The 15,286-nt window shown below is 39.5% G+C and overlaps 1 protein-coding gene across 4 annotated transcripts in view; it reads right to left on the bottom strand.

Moving 5' to 3' along the window:
* Positions 1-15,286, bottom strand: part of SYNE1 (spectrin repeat containing nuclear envelope protein 1) — a 631,505-nt gene that overhangs the window by 186,228 nt on the left and 429,991 nt on the right. For all 4 annotated transcript variants that reach the window (XM_019526891.1, XM_019526894.1, XM_019526892.1 and 1 more), the window contains 6 exons: positions 14,033-14,215; positions 13,117-13,254; positions 11,346-11,531; positions 10,087-10,209; positions 5,432-5,614; positions 2,522-2,665 (listed from right to left, as the gene is read on the bottom strand). In XM_019526891.1, the coding sequence (XP_019382436.1) occupies positions 2,522-2,665; positions 5,432-5,614; positions 10,087-10,209; positions 11,346-11,531; positions 13,117-13,254; positions 14,033-14,215 (957 nt within the window). The remainder of the gene's footprint in view (positions 1-2,521; positions 2,666-5,431; positions 5,615-10,086; positions 10,210-11,345; positions 11,532-13,116; positions 13,255-14,032; positions 14,216-15,286) is intronic.

Here is a 15,286-nt window from a genome sequence, read left to right as displayed (position 1 = left end):
GAGGAGAGGCTATGGGACCTGAACCTATTCAGCCTCCACAAAAGAAGGCTGAGAGGGGATCTGGTGGCCATCTACAAACTGGCCAAGGGGGGCCAGCAGGCTATGGGAGAGTCCCTGTTCTCCTGAGCACTACCGGGAGTAATGAGGAATAATGGCCATAAGTTGACGGAAAGTAGATTTAGGCTAGATATCAGGAGGCACTACTTCACAGTCAGGGTAGCTAGGATCTGGAACCAACTTCCAGGGGAAGTGGTGCTCGCTCCTACTCTGGGGGTCTTCAAAAGGAGGCTAGATAGACACCTTGCTGGGGTCGTTTGACCCCAGCATTCTTTCCTGCCCATGGCAGGGGATCGGACTTGATGATCTGTTCAGGTCCCTTCCAACCCTACCAACTATGAAACTATGCAGTTGCTAATTTTAATATAAAAACTGGAATAGAAACTACTGCCTCTATTTGCCTTAGTGCTGTCTCCCTGTAGAGACTTCTCCTGGCTACTGCACTGATAGAAGCAAGTGTCCAGTGAACCCTGCACCTCTCCTACTGCTTTCCTGTGCAATGATGTTTTTAGATCTGTCCTCTAATTCAGTAATGACCCACTAACCCAGCTGATCAGTTTACACACAATATCCCATCTCTGTATAGTGTTTCTGTGCAGACTTCCTCAGCATTGTTGAAGTCCTCCTTCCACAATGGAATGCAGAAATTTTAATCACATGTCTTGTTCTGTATTTATGTCCTAAACAGATTCTGTGGCAAATGTGACAGATAATAAATTACATGGCATGAGAGAGAGGGGGGTGCTATTTCAAGAGAGGCAAATTAAACCTGTCTTTTGAAATTAAAGTTATATTGCCATCTAGTGTCAAGAATGATTCAAGGGTGAGCCACTGACAAAACAGCCATCTAAACACATGAGATACAACAACATAAAGGGAACAGAGTTGGGATTTGGGAATCCCAGAGTCAGCCTAGTAGCATGGGAACGCCACACAAACTGTCCTACCTCATGTGATCTTTCAAGATCCCTGGAGGGGAAAGCCCAGCAGCTCATTCCAGTAAGAGCAAAGTTTTGCCCCATGACACAATGATTTGATTAGAACACAACAAAAATCTTCCTGCTACATTTTAAGCTCTAGGTCAATAAACTTGGCAAGGAGAAACTTTTGAAATACTTTGAGGACCATGTGTGGAATAACATTTGGAACTATATTATAAATGGGAAGCTGCTGAGAGAGACATCACCCCTGCTAAGCTAGCTTTTGAGGACCCCTAAAACATTGCTCCATGACTGTAATGGGGCCCCTACCCCATCACTGAAGGAGAGTGGGAGTCAGGTATCAGCTGGACAAATTGATAGTGGCAGGCCCTTACATAAAGTGGCCACCTGCCCTTGGTACAGCCAGCACAGTGAAGCCAATGGTTGACATGCCTAGGATGGAAGTAGTAAGTCAGGTGACCCAGAGAGAGACATATGAACCCAGGACCCGAGACAAGGTGGGCAAGCTGGTCCTAACAGGTTACAAGAAGCAGAGCTCCGTGACTGGACAAGGTGGAAGGACTCCCAACTGCAGGAAGCCCCTGCACCATCAGCCACCTGAAGTTAGGTATTTTGAATCTTAAAGTCATAGAATCATAGCAAATTAAGGTTCAAAGGGACCTCAGGAGGTCATCTAGTCCATCCCCCTACTCAAAGCAGAATCACCCCCAACTAGATCATTTCAGCCAGGGGCTTTGTCAAGCCAAACCTTCAAGGATGGAGATTCCACAGCTCTCTAGGTAACCCGTTCCAGTGCTTCACCACCCTCCTAGTGAGAATTTTTTCCCTAATATCCAACTTAAACTTTCCTTGCTGCAGCTTGAGACCACTGTTCCTTGTTATGTCATCTGCCACCACTGAGACCTCCACACCTTACATTGTAGCTTGTTGCCACAGTGTAGTGTTAACCCAGGGTGAAGAACTGTTTGTTTGGAAGCAAAGGCTTATACTTTTTCATTTGTATTTAAATACTGGAGGACTGAGTTGTGGCTGCTGGGGGCAGAGGAGGGCACCAAGAAGGGTGCTGGAGCACTCCTTTGGTCCTAGATCCTTTAAAAGAGGGAAGCACTGCTGTTAGCAGAAGGACTGTGGTGTCAGACAGCAAAGACTGGGGGGGCTGAAGGGCCCAGAGCCTGAAAAACTGCGGGTGGAGGGGCCCCAGAACCTACAGCCCTGAGACTGTGGACCTCAGGTGGAGGGGCCAAGCCAGTGGGCCAAGGCATGGGGGCCTCAGTCCAGACAAGGGCCTAAGGACAAAGCAAAAGGGCTTATCCCAATATAACATCAACACATGGCAGGTGAGACAACAGGGTGGGGACCCAGGCAGGCCAGAGCAGGTGAGCAAGGTGGGACCAGGCAGCTGCCGGGGGTTAACTTTGCTAACCCAGCTACAGACCTGCTACCGTGACCCAAAAGAACCTAAGCTAATCAAGAGATCTCTCAAATTATCTCACCATGCACAACATTTTAGCTGCACTTTTTACCTCGTGGCATGAAATCTGGGCTTGAAGTTCCTGGATGTTACTAGTTGCAACAGGTTTGTCTTCAATCTCGCGATGAGCACTCTCTATCATTTGCTGCAAATGTTTCATCTCTTGTTCATATTGCTCATACTGTACCACTGCTTCCTAGATAGAGAGGAGAGAGGAATAAGTATGCAGTGAAACTAAAATACTTGCTTGTTCGTTCTATTACACTGCCACTCCCCTAAGCTTGAACAGACATCTATTGGAAGGACAAGCTATGAACAGAAAGCACAAGAGTCTATCTGCACACTTTAAGACCGATTTTACTCCACAACAGGGCTGTAAAAATGACAATAAAAGTTCCACAGTTTTTTTAAACACTCCCATATCAAATTGACTTATTTTAAAAATCAAGAAGTTATTTAACTATGTTCTACCTCTGCACCCCATTAATTTAGGGCTTGAAAATAAACTTGTTTTCTTGCCTGGGATTAGGATTTAATAGGCAAATCTGCCTGTAACACACAGGAAGGCAGAGCTTGTTTTCAAAGTTCTGTCGGCTTTGAAGTACTAACCATTGTGAAAGCTTGACTTTCACTGTGTTATACACAGATACAAGCTAAGCAAGAAAGGCCTGTATCTGTATTTTACAGTTTTCTCGGTTAACAGGAGAGAAGTTATTAAATACGGAAAGATGAGTTTCATTTCCATCTCTTCCACAGATTTGTATGATGCAGGGGAGGTGGGTGTTAATTTAACTGCTGTATGCCTCAGTTATCCCCTCCATAAAATGGATGTGGTAATATTTACTTAACTCCAGGACTTCCGTGAGATTGAGTTAATGTTTGTAGTGCCCAATACAGCCTTCAAACGCAAGGTACCATATAAATAAAAATTGTTTTTAGTGTGATTACTGCAACCCTTTAATGGTTATATTTAAATAATAAATATTTTCTGGTGAAATATTTTTGTAAAAATAAAGGAATGAACAACTTAAGTATTCTCCTCTGGTAATAACTACTCCAGTTTTGTCGGTGGCAACAGTTCTTCGATTCAAGGATGATCTCTACTACAGCTCATTCATGGGTTTTGAGGTAACTTAAAAGTTCAATCCTTGAGCACCCAACCCATTGGCAGAAGCTGCAAGTCTTTTGCAGGGGGAGTAGGCTGTAGGCCAGGGTTTCTCTCCTTTTCCTTTCTCTGTTCTCTCCTCTTTGCTTTGAGGGCAAGCCACATTACCTCGAAATAGGCTGCCACTTGGTTGACGTTGTGCTGCCATTGGTGTCAATCTGCAGCCACCTCCTTCCAGCTCTTGATGTCAGCATCCATTTTCTTTCGGTATGCCTTTAATGTGTCCTTGTAGTATTTCTTCTGACTGCAACATTTCAAGCTGTTGCTAATCTGCGAGTAGAGCACTTGTTTTGGGAGTCGAGAGTCATGAATCCACACAAAATGTCCAGTTCAGCAAAGTTGGTGCTTGAGGATCACTGACTCAATGCTGGTAATACTGGCTTCAGCAAGGATGCTGGCATTTGTGTAGTGATCTTCCCATTTGACATGGAGGATTTTCTGGAGGCATCTTTGAGATGATACATCAGGTTGAATAAGATAATCATAATATTCTTGGGAAAATAATGCAGAAAGCCTCAGGGGTCACCTTTTCTACTCCACTGTCAATGATAAATTGCTGTGTACAGTACAATCAAGAGCTTTATCAAACTGTTCTCACTTTACTCCAAATATGTCATTTCTATCTTTGCACGCAATAGAGTTTTCAAAGGTAACTACTGATTTAGCTGCACAATTCTTGTTATTTGCAATGGCAACTGTGCAGATACATCCAATAGTTGGCTTTGAAAATCTCACCAATCATATATAAGCAGCAATGACAAAGTGTAATGAGAGGATGGATCCTGGTGCTAGAAGAGTTGAAGCAAAACAAGAGAGTTCTTTTGGACAATTCATTTGGGAATATAATAAATGACAAGGAACTGAATAACTTGAAAATGTTTATGCATGAGGTCTTAATATGAGCTACAAATAGAGGAGACCTCAAAACAGGTTGGAAAGATGATAAAGCAGATTTTCAACACCAATTGCTGGAGATTTTGGGTTGCAAGGAGCAGCCTCAGACACCATATGCACCACAGATTCAATCTTGGCAACATCCATGGTTTTATCTCGAGTCTAAAAATATTTGTCTTTTTATTCTAAGTCTCAACACCTGGAGTGAAGAACTTTTAGGGTAGTTTCACATTTCATTATAAATAAACAAACAAAGAAAAAAAATTGAGTTTCCTTTTCTGTGAAGAAAGTCTTGGAAATGTGACCCAAATGCATGCTAGAAGCCTAAAACAACAGACAGCAAATACAAGGAACCTTGAATTAAAAACACTTCACCTTTTTATGCCAATATGATTTTTCTAACATGCAGTATTTGCATGCTTAGGGTTGATAACACTGTAGATGCCTCAGTAATAAGACTAGGAAAAAGACAGCTATAGCCCCCTCAGTCTTCTCATCTCACAAGGACAACACTTTTAACTGCACTTGAAACAAAATTTTTTTTTTTCAGTAAATAGTCTTGTTGGAGCCAGATTAAGTCAGGGAAATGAATGAAAGATGAAGGAGAGGGGCAAACAACTATACCTGAGACTTTTTTGGAAATGAAAATGAAATACAAATTGTATATTGAAGTTTTTTTTTAAACTTTTTTTGAGAACTGAAGCAGAGTATCCTGAAAGTAAATTGATAATGTACTTAAAAACCCCATAAACATAGAAATGTGTAAAATTTAATAGGTTAGCATCTTAATGTTTTCAGGCAAAAAGTAGCTCCAGAGAAGAAAAGCATGAATTAATCTGCAAGAGTGGACACTACTTCTACTAGTATGACACTTTTTCAAACCCAACCTTATTTTACACTTGCCTGCATTATATTGCACTGCTGGATGGCTGTGTGCTGCAAACGGCTTGCTTCCTCCTGAAGCCTAAGGGCAGTGTGACATATTGGCAGAGTGGTTACCACTTCTTCAGGCATCCTTAAGGCACTCTGACAGACCTGTACTGCATGCACTTTTGGCTTCAGTGTCTCCATTTCAGACAGCAAATTCTAGGAATAAAATTGGTGCCACACTATGTCAGCTTCTTGAGAACTCTAGTAGTATTTCACAAAGCAAGGTATAAACAACGCCGAGATCAATTAATAGAACAAACAAAGAATGGATTGCTCTGTTGTTAAATAAAGTTTAATCAGAACATGCCCAATGTAAAGGTGCTTTTGTATTATATGCAAATATTATTTTTTATTCTTAATCAAACAAAGGGCACTTTAGCTTTTGAATTTAAATAAAAACGATCACGTAACAAGTCTTTTAAACAAAACAATGCCTATTTGTATGACTACTTCACTCTGAAATATTTTTTTAAAGAAAAACTTAGAAGCACATTTTAAAAAGGAACATTGCTCACAAACAGTGTTTATTTGCCCTCATAATCCTCCTTTGAAAATATAAAATTGTCACTGAGAATGTTATTTACAATTCAATAAGCAATCAAATGGAACATAATGCAGCCCCATAAAGATCTTTCCCTCAAATTAGCACCCTCTGGTTTCCTTTGTTTATTCAGCCTCTCTTCAATCTCTTTTCTTTCCATAAGACATGTGCCTCACTGCTATTCATATTCATGAGAAGAGCATATGTGCAGTGATAGGAGCAGACTAGGACTACTTTTTTTTTATGGCTACTGAGTTCACTGAACTCTGAATACAAAAAGAAATGCATGGGTGAAGACAGGGATATTCACAAATTCAGACTAAATTTTAAAAACAGGAAGCTGAATCCTCAGGAAAATCTATGTGATAGTAAGAGGAGCAGACATTGGCTCTTCTTATCCCCACTTGTGACTACAGGGTTACTGCACTGGAAATAAGGTAGTGGATCTTAGGGTTGGAAGGCTGGTCTGAGAGTTCATCTACTCAGACTTTCACCACAGATGCAGCATGTGTTGTTCCTAGACCATTCCAGACAGATGCCTTTCTAGCTTCTTGAAAACTTCCAAAGAAGGAGATTTCATGAATTCCCTTGACCACTTATTTTATTGTCCTACTGCTCTTAAAGTTAGGAAGTTCTTCCTGATATTTAATATAAATCTGCTTTGCTGCTGCTTAATTCCACTTCCTTGTGTCTTGCTCTCTGCATCAAGGAAGAACAGTTCTCATGCTCCTTTATGACAGTCTTTTTTTTATATGAAAGCTACTTTGACCCCAGTACTCTTTCCTGCCATGGCAGGGAGTTGGACTCGATGATCCGCTCAGGTCCCTTCCGACCCTACTAACTATGAAACTAACTACTATAATATCCTTCCTTAATCTCCTTTCTTCTAGATTAAACATACCCAGCTCTCAAACTTTCTTTATACAGCTTGCATTCCAACCTCCTTATCATCTTTGTTGCTTGCTTTTAGATCCCTCTCTAGTTTCTACAAGCTTTTGAAAATGTGGGGCCTAAAAGTGGACACAATACTCCAGCTGAGACCTAACCAGTGCTCTGTAAAATGTAGTCCCATGCCTTCCATACAATACTTCTGTAAATGCAGTCCAAACTCCATTTTCTTTTCTTTTTTTTTGACTGCATACTATTGCTGACTCATTTGCAGTCTCTGATCCACTAAACTCATCAGATACACCTTGGTAGCACTATTGCCTAAGTAGTTATCCCCCATTTCATACTTGCACATTTGTTTTTCTTCCTTAGGTATAATGTCTTACATTTCTTTTTACAATTTTACTTTGTTGTCTGTAGTCCAGTTCTTTAATGTTTCAAGATCACTTCACTCAAAATTGTAATCCTAGCCTCTAAAGTGCCAGGGGTATGACCAAAAGAAATGCAAAATTCTACAACTCTTGGTTCAGAGATGATACTTTTTATTAGACCAATTAAGAAATCACAAAATTTATCTTTTTCAGGTACACACGCCCTTCCTCAGGCTCAGGGAAATATTAAAGATGGTAAAAAGTCCTGATAAGTAGAAAATTAACTTCATTTTTGTACAGAGGAAGCTGAAGGCAAAGTCTGTTCCCAGGATGTCAGAGCTTGAGCCGAGAGGGTCACAAAGGGTCGTACCTAAAGTCCCCAGTCAGGGGATCAGGAAGCAGGCACATCAAGAGGACAAAGGCTGTAATATACAGAAATGTGTTTCTTCCTTTTATGAAGGAGGGTAGATAACCTAAAGGTAACTGAGGTACATGCATTTCTTTACCAAATGCCATGTCTGGGCATACACCAGCTCTTGGTCTGAAAGGCCCTAGTACTCTATATAGGAAAGCTTAATTTTGGAACTGGCATTCAGGGATACTCTGTTTGCTAAAAAAGGAGCCAAAACCCCAGGCCTAGACAGAGACACATCTGTGCTGTTGTACGGCATACTAGGTACTGAAAAACCTGTTGTTTCCAAGCAGGCAGCCACACTATGCAGGCAACAGGGGACAGCTGGACCTACTTAGGCCACTCAGGTAAACAGGGACCTCTGGGGGCAATTTAGCTTGCCTGCTACCCTGACTCCTGACAAAGTGTTCTGCATCCCCTCCTAGCTTTGTTATCTGTAAACCTGATCAGGAAGCTCTTTATTCCTGCATCTGAGTCATTAATAAAAAAGTTTAACAGCTTCCTGTGGTATCCCATTTGCAATCTCTTGCTGTTCTGACATCTACCCATTAATATATACTCCTTGCTTGTGGTTATGCAAATGATTATGTATCCACCTATTTGTAGTTCTAACTAGCCCACATGTCTCTAGTTTACACCTAGGGATGCTATATGGGAATGGGTCAAAAGAGTAAACACTTTATGACTGTGTTTCTTCCTTTTATGAAGGAGGGTAGATAACCTAAAGGTACCTGAGGTACATGCATTTCTTTATCAAATGCCATGACTGGGCATACACCAGGTCTTGGTCTGAAAGGCCCTGGTACTCTATATAGAAAAGCTTAATTTTGGAACTGGCATTCAGGGACACTCTGTTTGCTAAGTCAGTCTCCCCCCAAAAAACATTTCTACTTCTGGTGAGGGGATGTATAATGGGAAGCACAGACATTCAGCCTCTGTCTATAAATGGAGAATTTCCTCTTATACTACTCTCTTCCCCTTCTCACCAGGCAGCCTGATGGAACCAGGATTTGTCCCCATCAAGAATAATCTGAAAACAGCTTCATACTTTATCACTTTTCTTCTACTCTTCAGGTGGTTGAATGTATGGTTCACATATATTTTAAACAGGTGTGCAGAGATTTGGCTCCAAGCACATTAGTTACCAGAAGTTATACAGCTCAATTCACGTGCAAAGCTCTGAAATGTATCCTTATCTACATTTGTTGTGGATTTTAATCTTTTCAAGATTACAAGAAAAACTCTATTCTATCAGTGTAACCAGCTGATATCTGGTTTGTGCTAATAGCAATACAGTAGTTCTATATTAGTCTGGATTAATACATTTTAATCAGGCACTTGGAAGGCTTGATTCTGGTTATTTTGTCCATCCAAAGAAAACAGCAAACAGATCTCCATAACAGTCCAACTGCAATATAGAAAGCTGCACTCATTTATGGAGGTAATATAACTTTAGATGTGGACTAGTGGCTTGAAGTTGCAGCAAAGTAAGTTTAGACTGGATATCAGGAAATTTTTTTTGATTGTTCGAACAGGGAGGCCATGGAATTGACTGCTTACAGAAGTTGTGGAATCTCCTTCCTAAGAAGCATGGGCTGTTGGCTGCAACCAAAACTGAGGATTGCGACTGGGGCATGCCAAAGCTCTGATAGGACTAAAACCCAGAGGGGTTCCTGGCTAGAGGGTCTTGCCCCTCCACTCAGGGTCAGACTAATCAAAATATATGGGGTCAGGAAGGAATTTTACCCCATGGTCAGACTGGTATGGACTGTGGGTGTTTTTGCCTTCCTCTGTGGCAGTGATTGTGACCCTCTTTGTTGGATCTTAAGTGTATTTTAACAAGCCTTGCAGCAGCAGGACATTCACAACCGTTGTCACCCTGCTTTACCTGTGTCAGGTTAGGGTATTATGATTTATGATGTTTGACATGGTTGCCTGTGTAGTTTTAATAAAGTCTAGACATGTATTTGCTTGGGATGTTTTGGATAGGCATGATCCTGCCTCAGGAATAAGGTTGGTCTATATGACCTCTGGCAGTCCCATCCAGTACTACTTTTCCATGATTCTATGAGTAGAATAAGCCATCCATAATAGTAAACAAAACATAAGCATAATATAATAATATAATAAGCAGGATATAGGCTGGAGGAAAATTTAGGGAACCCAAGAAAATTCAAAAAGAGTTGTTGCTAGTCTGCATGGTATTCTCTTCCCCCTTTTCAGTCTCTCCAGACAATATATGTAAGAATCCATGTTGTTCCATCATGGTACCCAAAAAGACTTTGGCATAACTGTTTGTTTCTGTGGTTTGAGGTATAAGCAATAAAGGTCAGGTTGCAGACCAGTATCTTTTTCAGTAGACAACCTGCAAGTTTACCTGTAATCCAGGCAACACTACATGTCTTAACTCATTTACCTGTCTGTGTGAAAGCTGTTCTTTCAAACTCAAACGCCCAAGCTCTGGAGAAGTTAGGGTTGCTTGGGCTTGTTCCAGTGCAGCCTGTAGAGCTTTCACTTCAGCTTCAAGTCTCTTCATATCCTGCAATATATGAAATTCAGATAAGGAAAAAAAAATATATATATATAGTCTTAGGTCTTAAAATAGTACCCTTCATTGTATTGTAGGAACTAACTCACATGTAACACCATTTTTAATGTGTCCAAGTTGATGTTACCAAGTTTGTAACTAAAAGTTAAATATTTGTTATTGGTTTAAATATATAATAGTATTAAATCCTAGTATATTAAGTTGGAAAATGAGATGGCACCAAAATAGAGATGGCACTGACAGTATCCTCTCCAGCTAAAATTTAATCTGGACTCAATTGATGGTCCTCACTTGTGCTATACCTGAGTACAGCTATCAGTCTACTGCTTGAGGAATGCTATGATGACATGTATTATCAACTTTATGGGTTATAAGTGGTTTACAACATGCAATGTTTGTGTTACCTACTGTGGTTGGCAACTACAGAACTTCCACCACATTACTCTATACCTTCACTGAACTAAGGGTCTGTGCTGGGTGAAGGGTCATGATTCAGTTTTAGTTTGAAGCTTCTTTACATTTTCTAGTTACCTGCTAGCCATTTCTAATCTATATTTCTAATACTCTAGTAGCAACCACCAGCAGAAGAAATGCTATATTACAGATTTTTTCTGCATTGTTTTTCTGAATTAAAAAAAGAAACCTCTGAGCCAATTTCTGGCCCTACAAGCAATGATTCACTATACTTTTGCACATGCCCTTTGTGCAAATCCCTCCCATGGGCATACATGAATTAGGGATAACACAAGCGAACTGTAACACTCACTCACATTTAGGTTTTGCACCTGAAAGCACAGACTATGCTTGCATATGCCTGAAACGGCCTGCATCTGGATACATCTATCTGACAGTGTTGGCCTTGGTCCCATGACTGGGATGTGATCCAACTCTCATTCAAATCTTTTGAAAAATTCCTCCAGATCTCTCTAGGAAATGGACAGGACACTTTAGGAGGCAGTTACTGAAAATGGTAGGGTATCATTTCAGGGTCATGTCCCACGATGCCCACTTCATAAATCACAGATGACCTGTGTTATGAATGTTCCTCAAAATATGATGACAGAAGCCCTGAACTGACAGATTTGGTTAATCAAGCTGTCGATTAACTAGGAAGGCACTTCAAATACCTTGGCTGCATCCTGGAGATTTGGCAGGCGTGCTTTGATAACCTGTTGTAACTCTTCTGTCTGCCGTCCCAGTTCCAACACTTGCCGAGACATTCCTTCAGTATAGTATACACTTGCAAGGTATTCAATTTTTTCACTCATGGCCTCAAGATCATCATGGATCTCTCCAGATTCTTCAAGCATGGCCTGAATGGAAGAACCATATTAACAGAATAAAATGTAAAATGTTATCAGTAAAAAAATCAGACCTATGCTCGACTTTAAGAATATCTTTAAGTCCATCCTAATTCTGCAAAGCACTTAAACACAGACTTACATTTCTGTACCGGATAAAGTTCCTTTGACTTCAAATTGATTTATCCAAGTTCCTACCACCAAACATCTACTTAGGTTTTTCACTTAGCCATCAAAAATAAGCTGAAGTTACAGATCTACACATTAAATTGCACAACATATCACTTTGATAGGCATATAATATGTGTCTGATTGGCTGGATATCTGCTACATGTACTGGACATCCACAAACTTGTAGGCAGGGGAGACAGCGTGGTGGTTGGCAGAGTCCTACCTGTCATATTGAATGTAATAGTTTGAATGATTGTAATAAATACCCATTAGCCAGTTTAGAAAAAAAAGCAAGGTTCATCTTCTTATCTAGGTCATTACTTGTTTCTGCCTAGGTGTTGAATGTCTTGATTCTGAATTTTATCTTTAGAGGCCTTGCAGCGAACGTGCTGAATGACTTGGTTTTTGAATTTTATCTCTAGAGGCCTTTAACAAAGTTAACCTAAAAGTGACTCTTGGGCAAACATTCTGAGAGGTCAAAACCTAGGGACTTTGGGAAAGAGGTTGGCAAAAGAGGTCACAGCAGTGGTGTGGAAAATTTCCCAAAGAAGATCCAGGAAAGGAATCTGTTAGGTAAAAGATCCGAGCCCAAATTTGGGAGTAGTGACAGGTTTGGGTAGGAGGGCCCCAAGACAGCAACTCACCCAATAAAAGCTGTAACCTACAGTCCCATGGACTGTACTCTTAAATTCCCAAGGGCATGGAATATTTTGGGAGCAACTAAGTAGCTGTGTTGGTAGAAGAATGAGCTCAAGGTACAGATGAAAGAGGCTTATGTCAGCAGGGTTTAGATAAATGGGCATGTTATGATAATAAGCTACAGGTAAAATAAAATGACAGCAAAATCATGTGCACACAGCGTAATGCATTGTCAGAAGAGTCACTGCATTATGCATATCTACTGTATCTAATCCATCTGTAAAGAATTTTATAAGAAAGATGCTAAAAAGACCAACATCTATTTTATTTTATTTTTAGAGAATTATTTTAACAAATGCATAACCAAAGATGTAGAAATAATTTTCAATGAATAACTAGATTTTTAATTTGGAATAATTTGGGTGTGGTGTTTTGGTTGTTTTTTTGTTTTTGTTTTTTTTTTACCAGCAGGAATCAGTATGATCTCTTTTCACAGGGGTGCTGTCTGCAGTGAGAGCCAGCAAGTATACAAGTTACACTATCTACTTAAATCATCATACACTGGAGATTGAGTAAAACAACATTTTTATGCAACAACATCTGAATAAAAGTAAAGACTAGGCTGGAATAATATAAGAACCTGGAGTTTTCACTAATATACATATTGCTCTTCCAATACCTATACCCCTGAAAAAAAAAATCACATTAATAGCTATTACTTAGTCCAAGAAGCTCAGTATTTATTTTAATTGAATGGTCTTTTGTCATATGTAGCTCATTTGATTACCTGATATGCCTTAAACTGGTCACGAATCTGAGAGGCAGAATTCCATGTGATGCTACCATGCACTAATATCTTGGCTTTCTCGATCCATTTCAGTATGAACTCCAGCATCTCATTATATTCCTCTAGGTGTGAAGCAGCCTGAAAATAAAAGGAAGAACTATTAAAAAATATGAGATTAATCCTGTAGAGGGAGTCTCTCTCACTCTCACTCCATATATATATTAAATGCAAGTGAGTTCATTTACTTCTCCCCTTTTAAGTGACCCTCCCTCACAAAAAAATTAAAAAATCTTTTCAATTATTTTTCTAATTTAGTAAATATAGTCTATATTTGTGAGGGAAAATTAGGAAAGTCAGGTATGGTTTTAAAAAAATTCTTAATAAAGAAACTAGGACACAGTAGGAGTGTGTGTAGGTGGATGTAGAAGTGCAGCAAAGTGCACTTCCTACATGTATTTCACACAGTCACATACAAATGCCTGCTCCCTTCCTGCTCAAGATTCAGACATAATCAGCCATTCTTCCCTTTGTGTCTTCTCTTATGCTGTCCTTTATGTGTTTCTTTGCCTCCTACTGTGTCACACTTTCTACCTCTATTTAAAGACTTTTTCTCCATCTGGCTTATTGACATCAATTTGCAAAAAAAAAAAAGGGAAGCCTTACCTTTTTTATATGATGCAAAGCCAAAAAATGCACAGCTACAAGCATATTATATGTACTATGCTGGAAATGTTGCTGAAAGTTCCTGTTTTTAGACTTAGAGGGTTGTTTGCTAATTAATGTACTTGTTGTCATGACAACAAAAGCAAAAAATGCCACACTACAGGCCAATACAGTTCTGCTCTAAATTCTATAAATTCTTGTTTTCACATTTTTCTGGTGCTTCACAGAGGAAAGGACTGAAAGGACACTGTACCTGGTTCAGTTTGGATGCTCGGTACTCTGCCTGCCGAATAGTCTGTTGGTGCAACCCAGATAGTTTCCCTATCCTATTAGCTAGTTGTTTAGCTAACTGAGTGTTCTGCTCTGCAAAGTCTTGTACTGCTGCATCCAGTTCCACCAGCTTTATATTACAGCTGTCCAATTCTTCACCAAGGATCTGGAATAAGAAGAGAGCAAAATCAGGATGGGCTTATTCATATTTCTGTTTTGCTTGTTTAAATCCTGTTCGTTATACCTTTTCTATCTCTGGTTCCATTGCTATTTTCGCTGCACAGCATTAAAAAGTTTGTTGAAGAAGGCACAGCAGGATATGGGCTCAGCTATTCAATCACTGCCACTGTTTTTTCCCTGAACAAAACAGCTAATATTTTCCCTCTCCTACCTGAAGACTGAATCACTACAGAGTTACATCAACCACTGCTGGCCATCGTGCTGTGTTTGTCCTTTGACTGAGTGGTCAACGCACTATTGCCATGACAAAGTTTTTTGTTTGTTTCTTTTTTATTTTTCCAAAATGTATCCTAAGGTTACATCATTCACGTATCCAGCCCATTTTGCTTTCTATTATAGTCCCATCATTGTGTGCTGGGCGTTATAGATTACTTGAACTTGTTATTAGAGCAATTTAGACAGCCCTTCAATAGAAACATATGGATAATCTGTATGCTTTGGAGTCCTACTGTACAAAACTATGAGGAAGAGAATAATTTTTAAATGTTCCATTTTTAGTAAACTAAAAAAAATAATCTCAGAATTTAAGGTGGAAATTGGCTGTATGAGGGATTAATCTTTCCTATTTTCAGTGAGATATTTCATGCCACTCAAACATATGGCAAAGATGCATCAGAGAGCAAGTGAAGTCAACAATGGCCTGTAATAAATGAGTGGAAATCATAAAGGTGATATATCTGATTCATCTGTAAATAGATACATTCATTTACCTATTTAAACACCTACATAACTATACTTCATGCATGAATATATCCAACCCTGTCAGAGAGTTGAAAGCTGAAGAATATCTATTAATTAAGCTTTACATTTAAAAGAAAACCATTTAAAACAAGAACTATTTATTATTGTTCAGACATGTTCAAAACATATTTGTATTCCTTACAGATTAAATTAAAAGTTTCACTTTAAAATAGATTACTGATATTTGAAATCAACTTAGTTTTACAATTGCAGCTGGGAATTTTTTTTTATAACAATGTAGAAATATTACTAACTC

This window comes from Gavialis gangeticus, unplaced genomic scaffold (genome assembly GCF_001723915.1).
Source record: "Gavialis gangeticus isolate Ggan-Ray unplaced genomic scaffold, GavGan_comp1, whole genome shotgun sequence".
Lineage (NCBI taxonomy): Eukaryota > Metazoa > Chordata > Crocodylia > Gavialidae > Gavialis > Gavialis gangeticus.
This window is presented reverse-complemented; position numbering and strand designations above follow the sequence as displayed.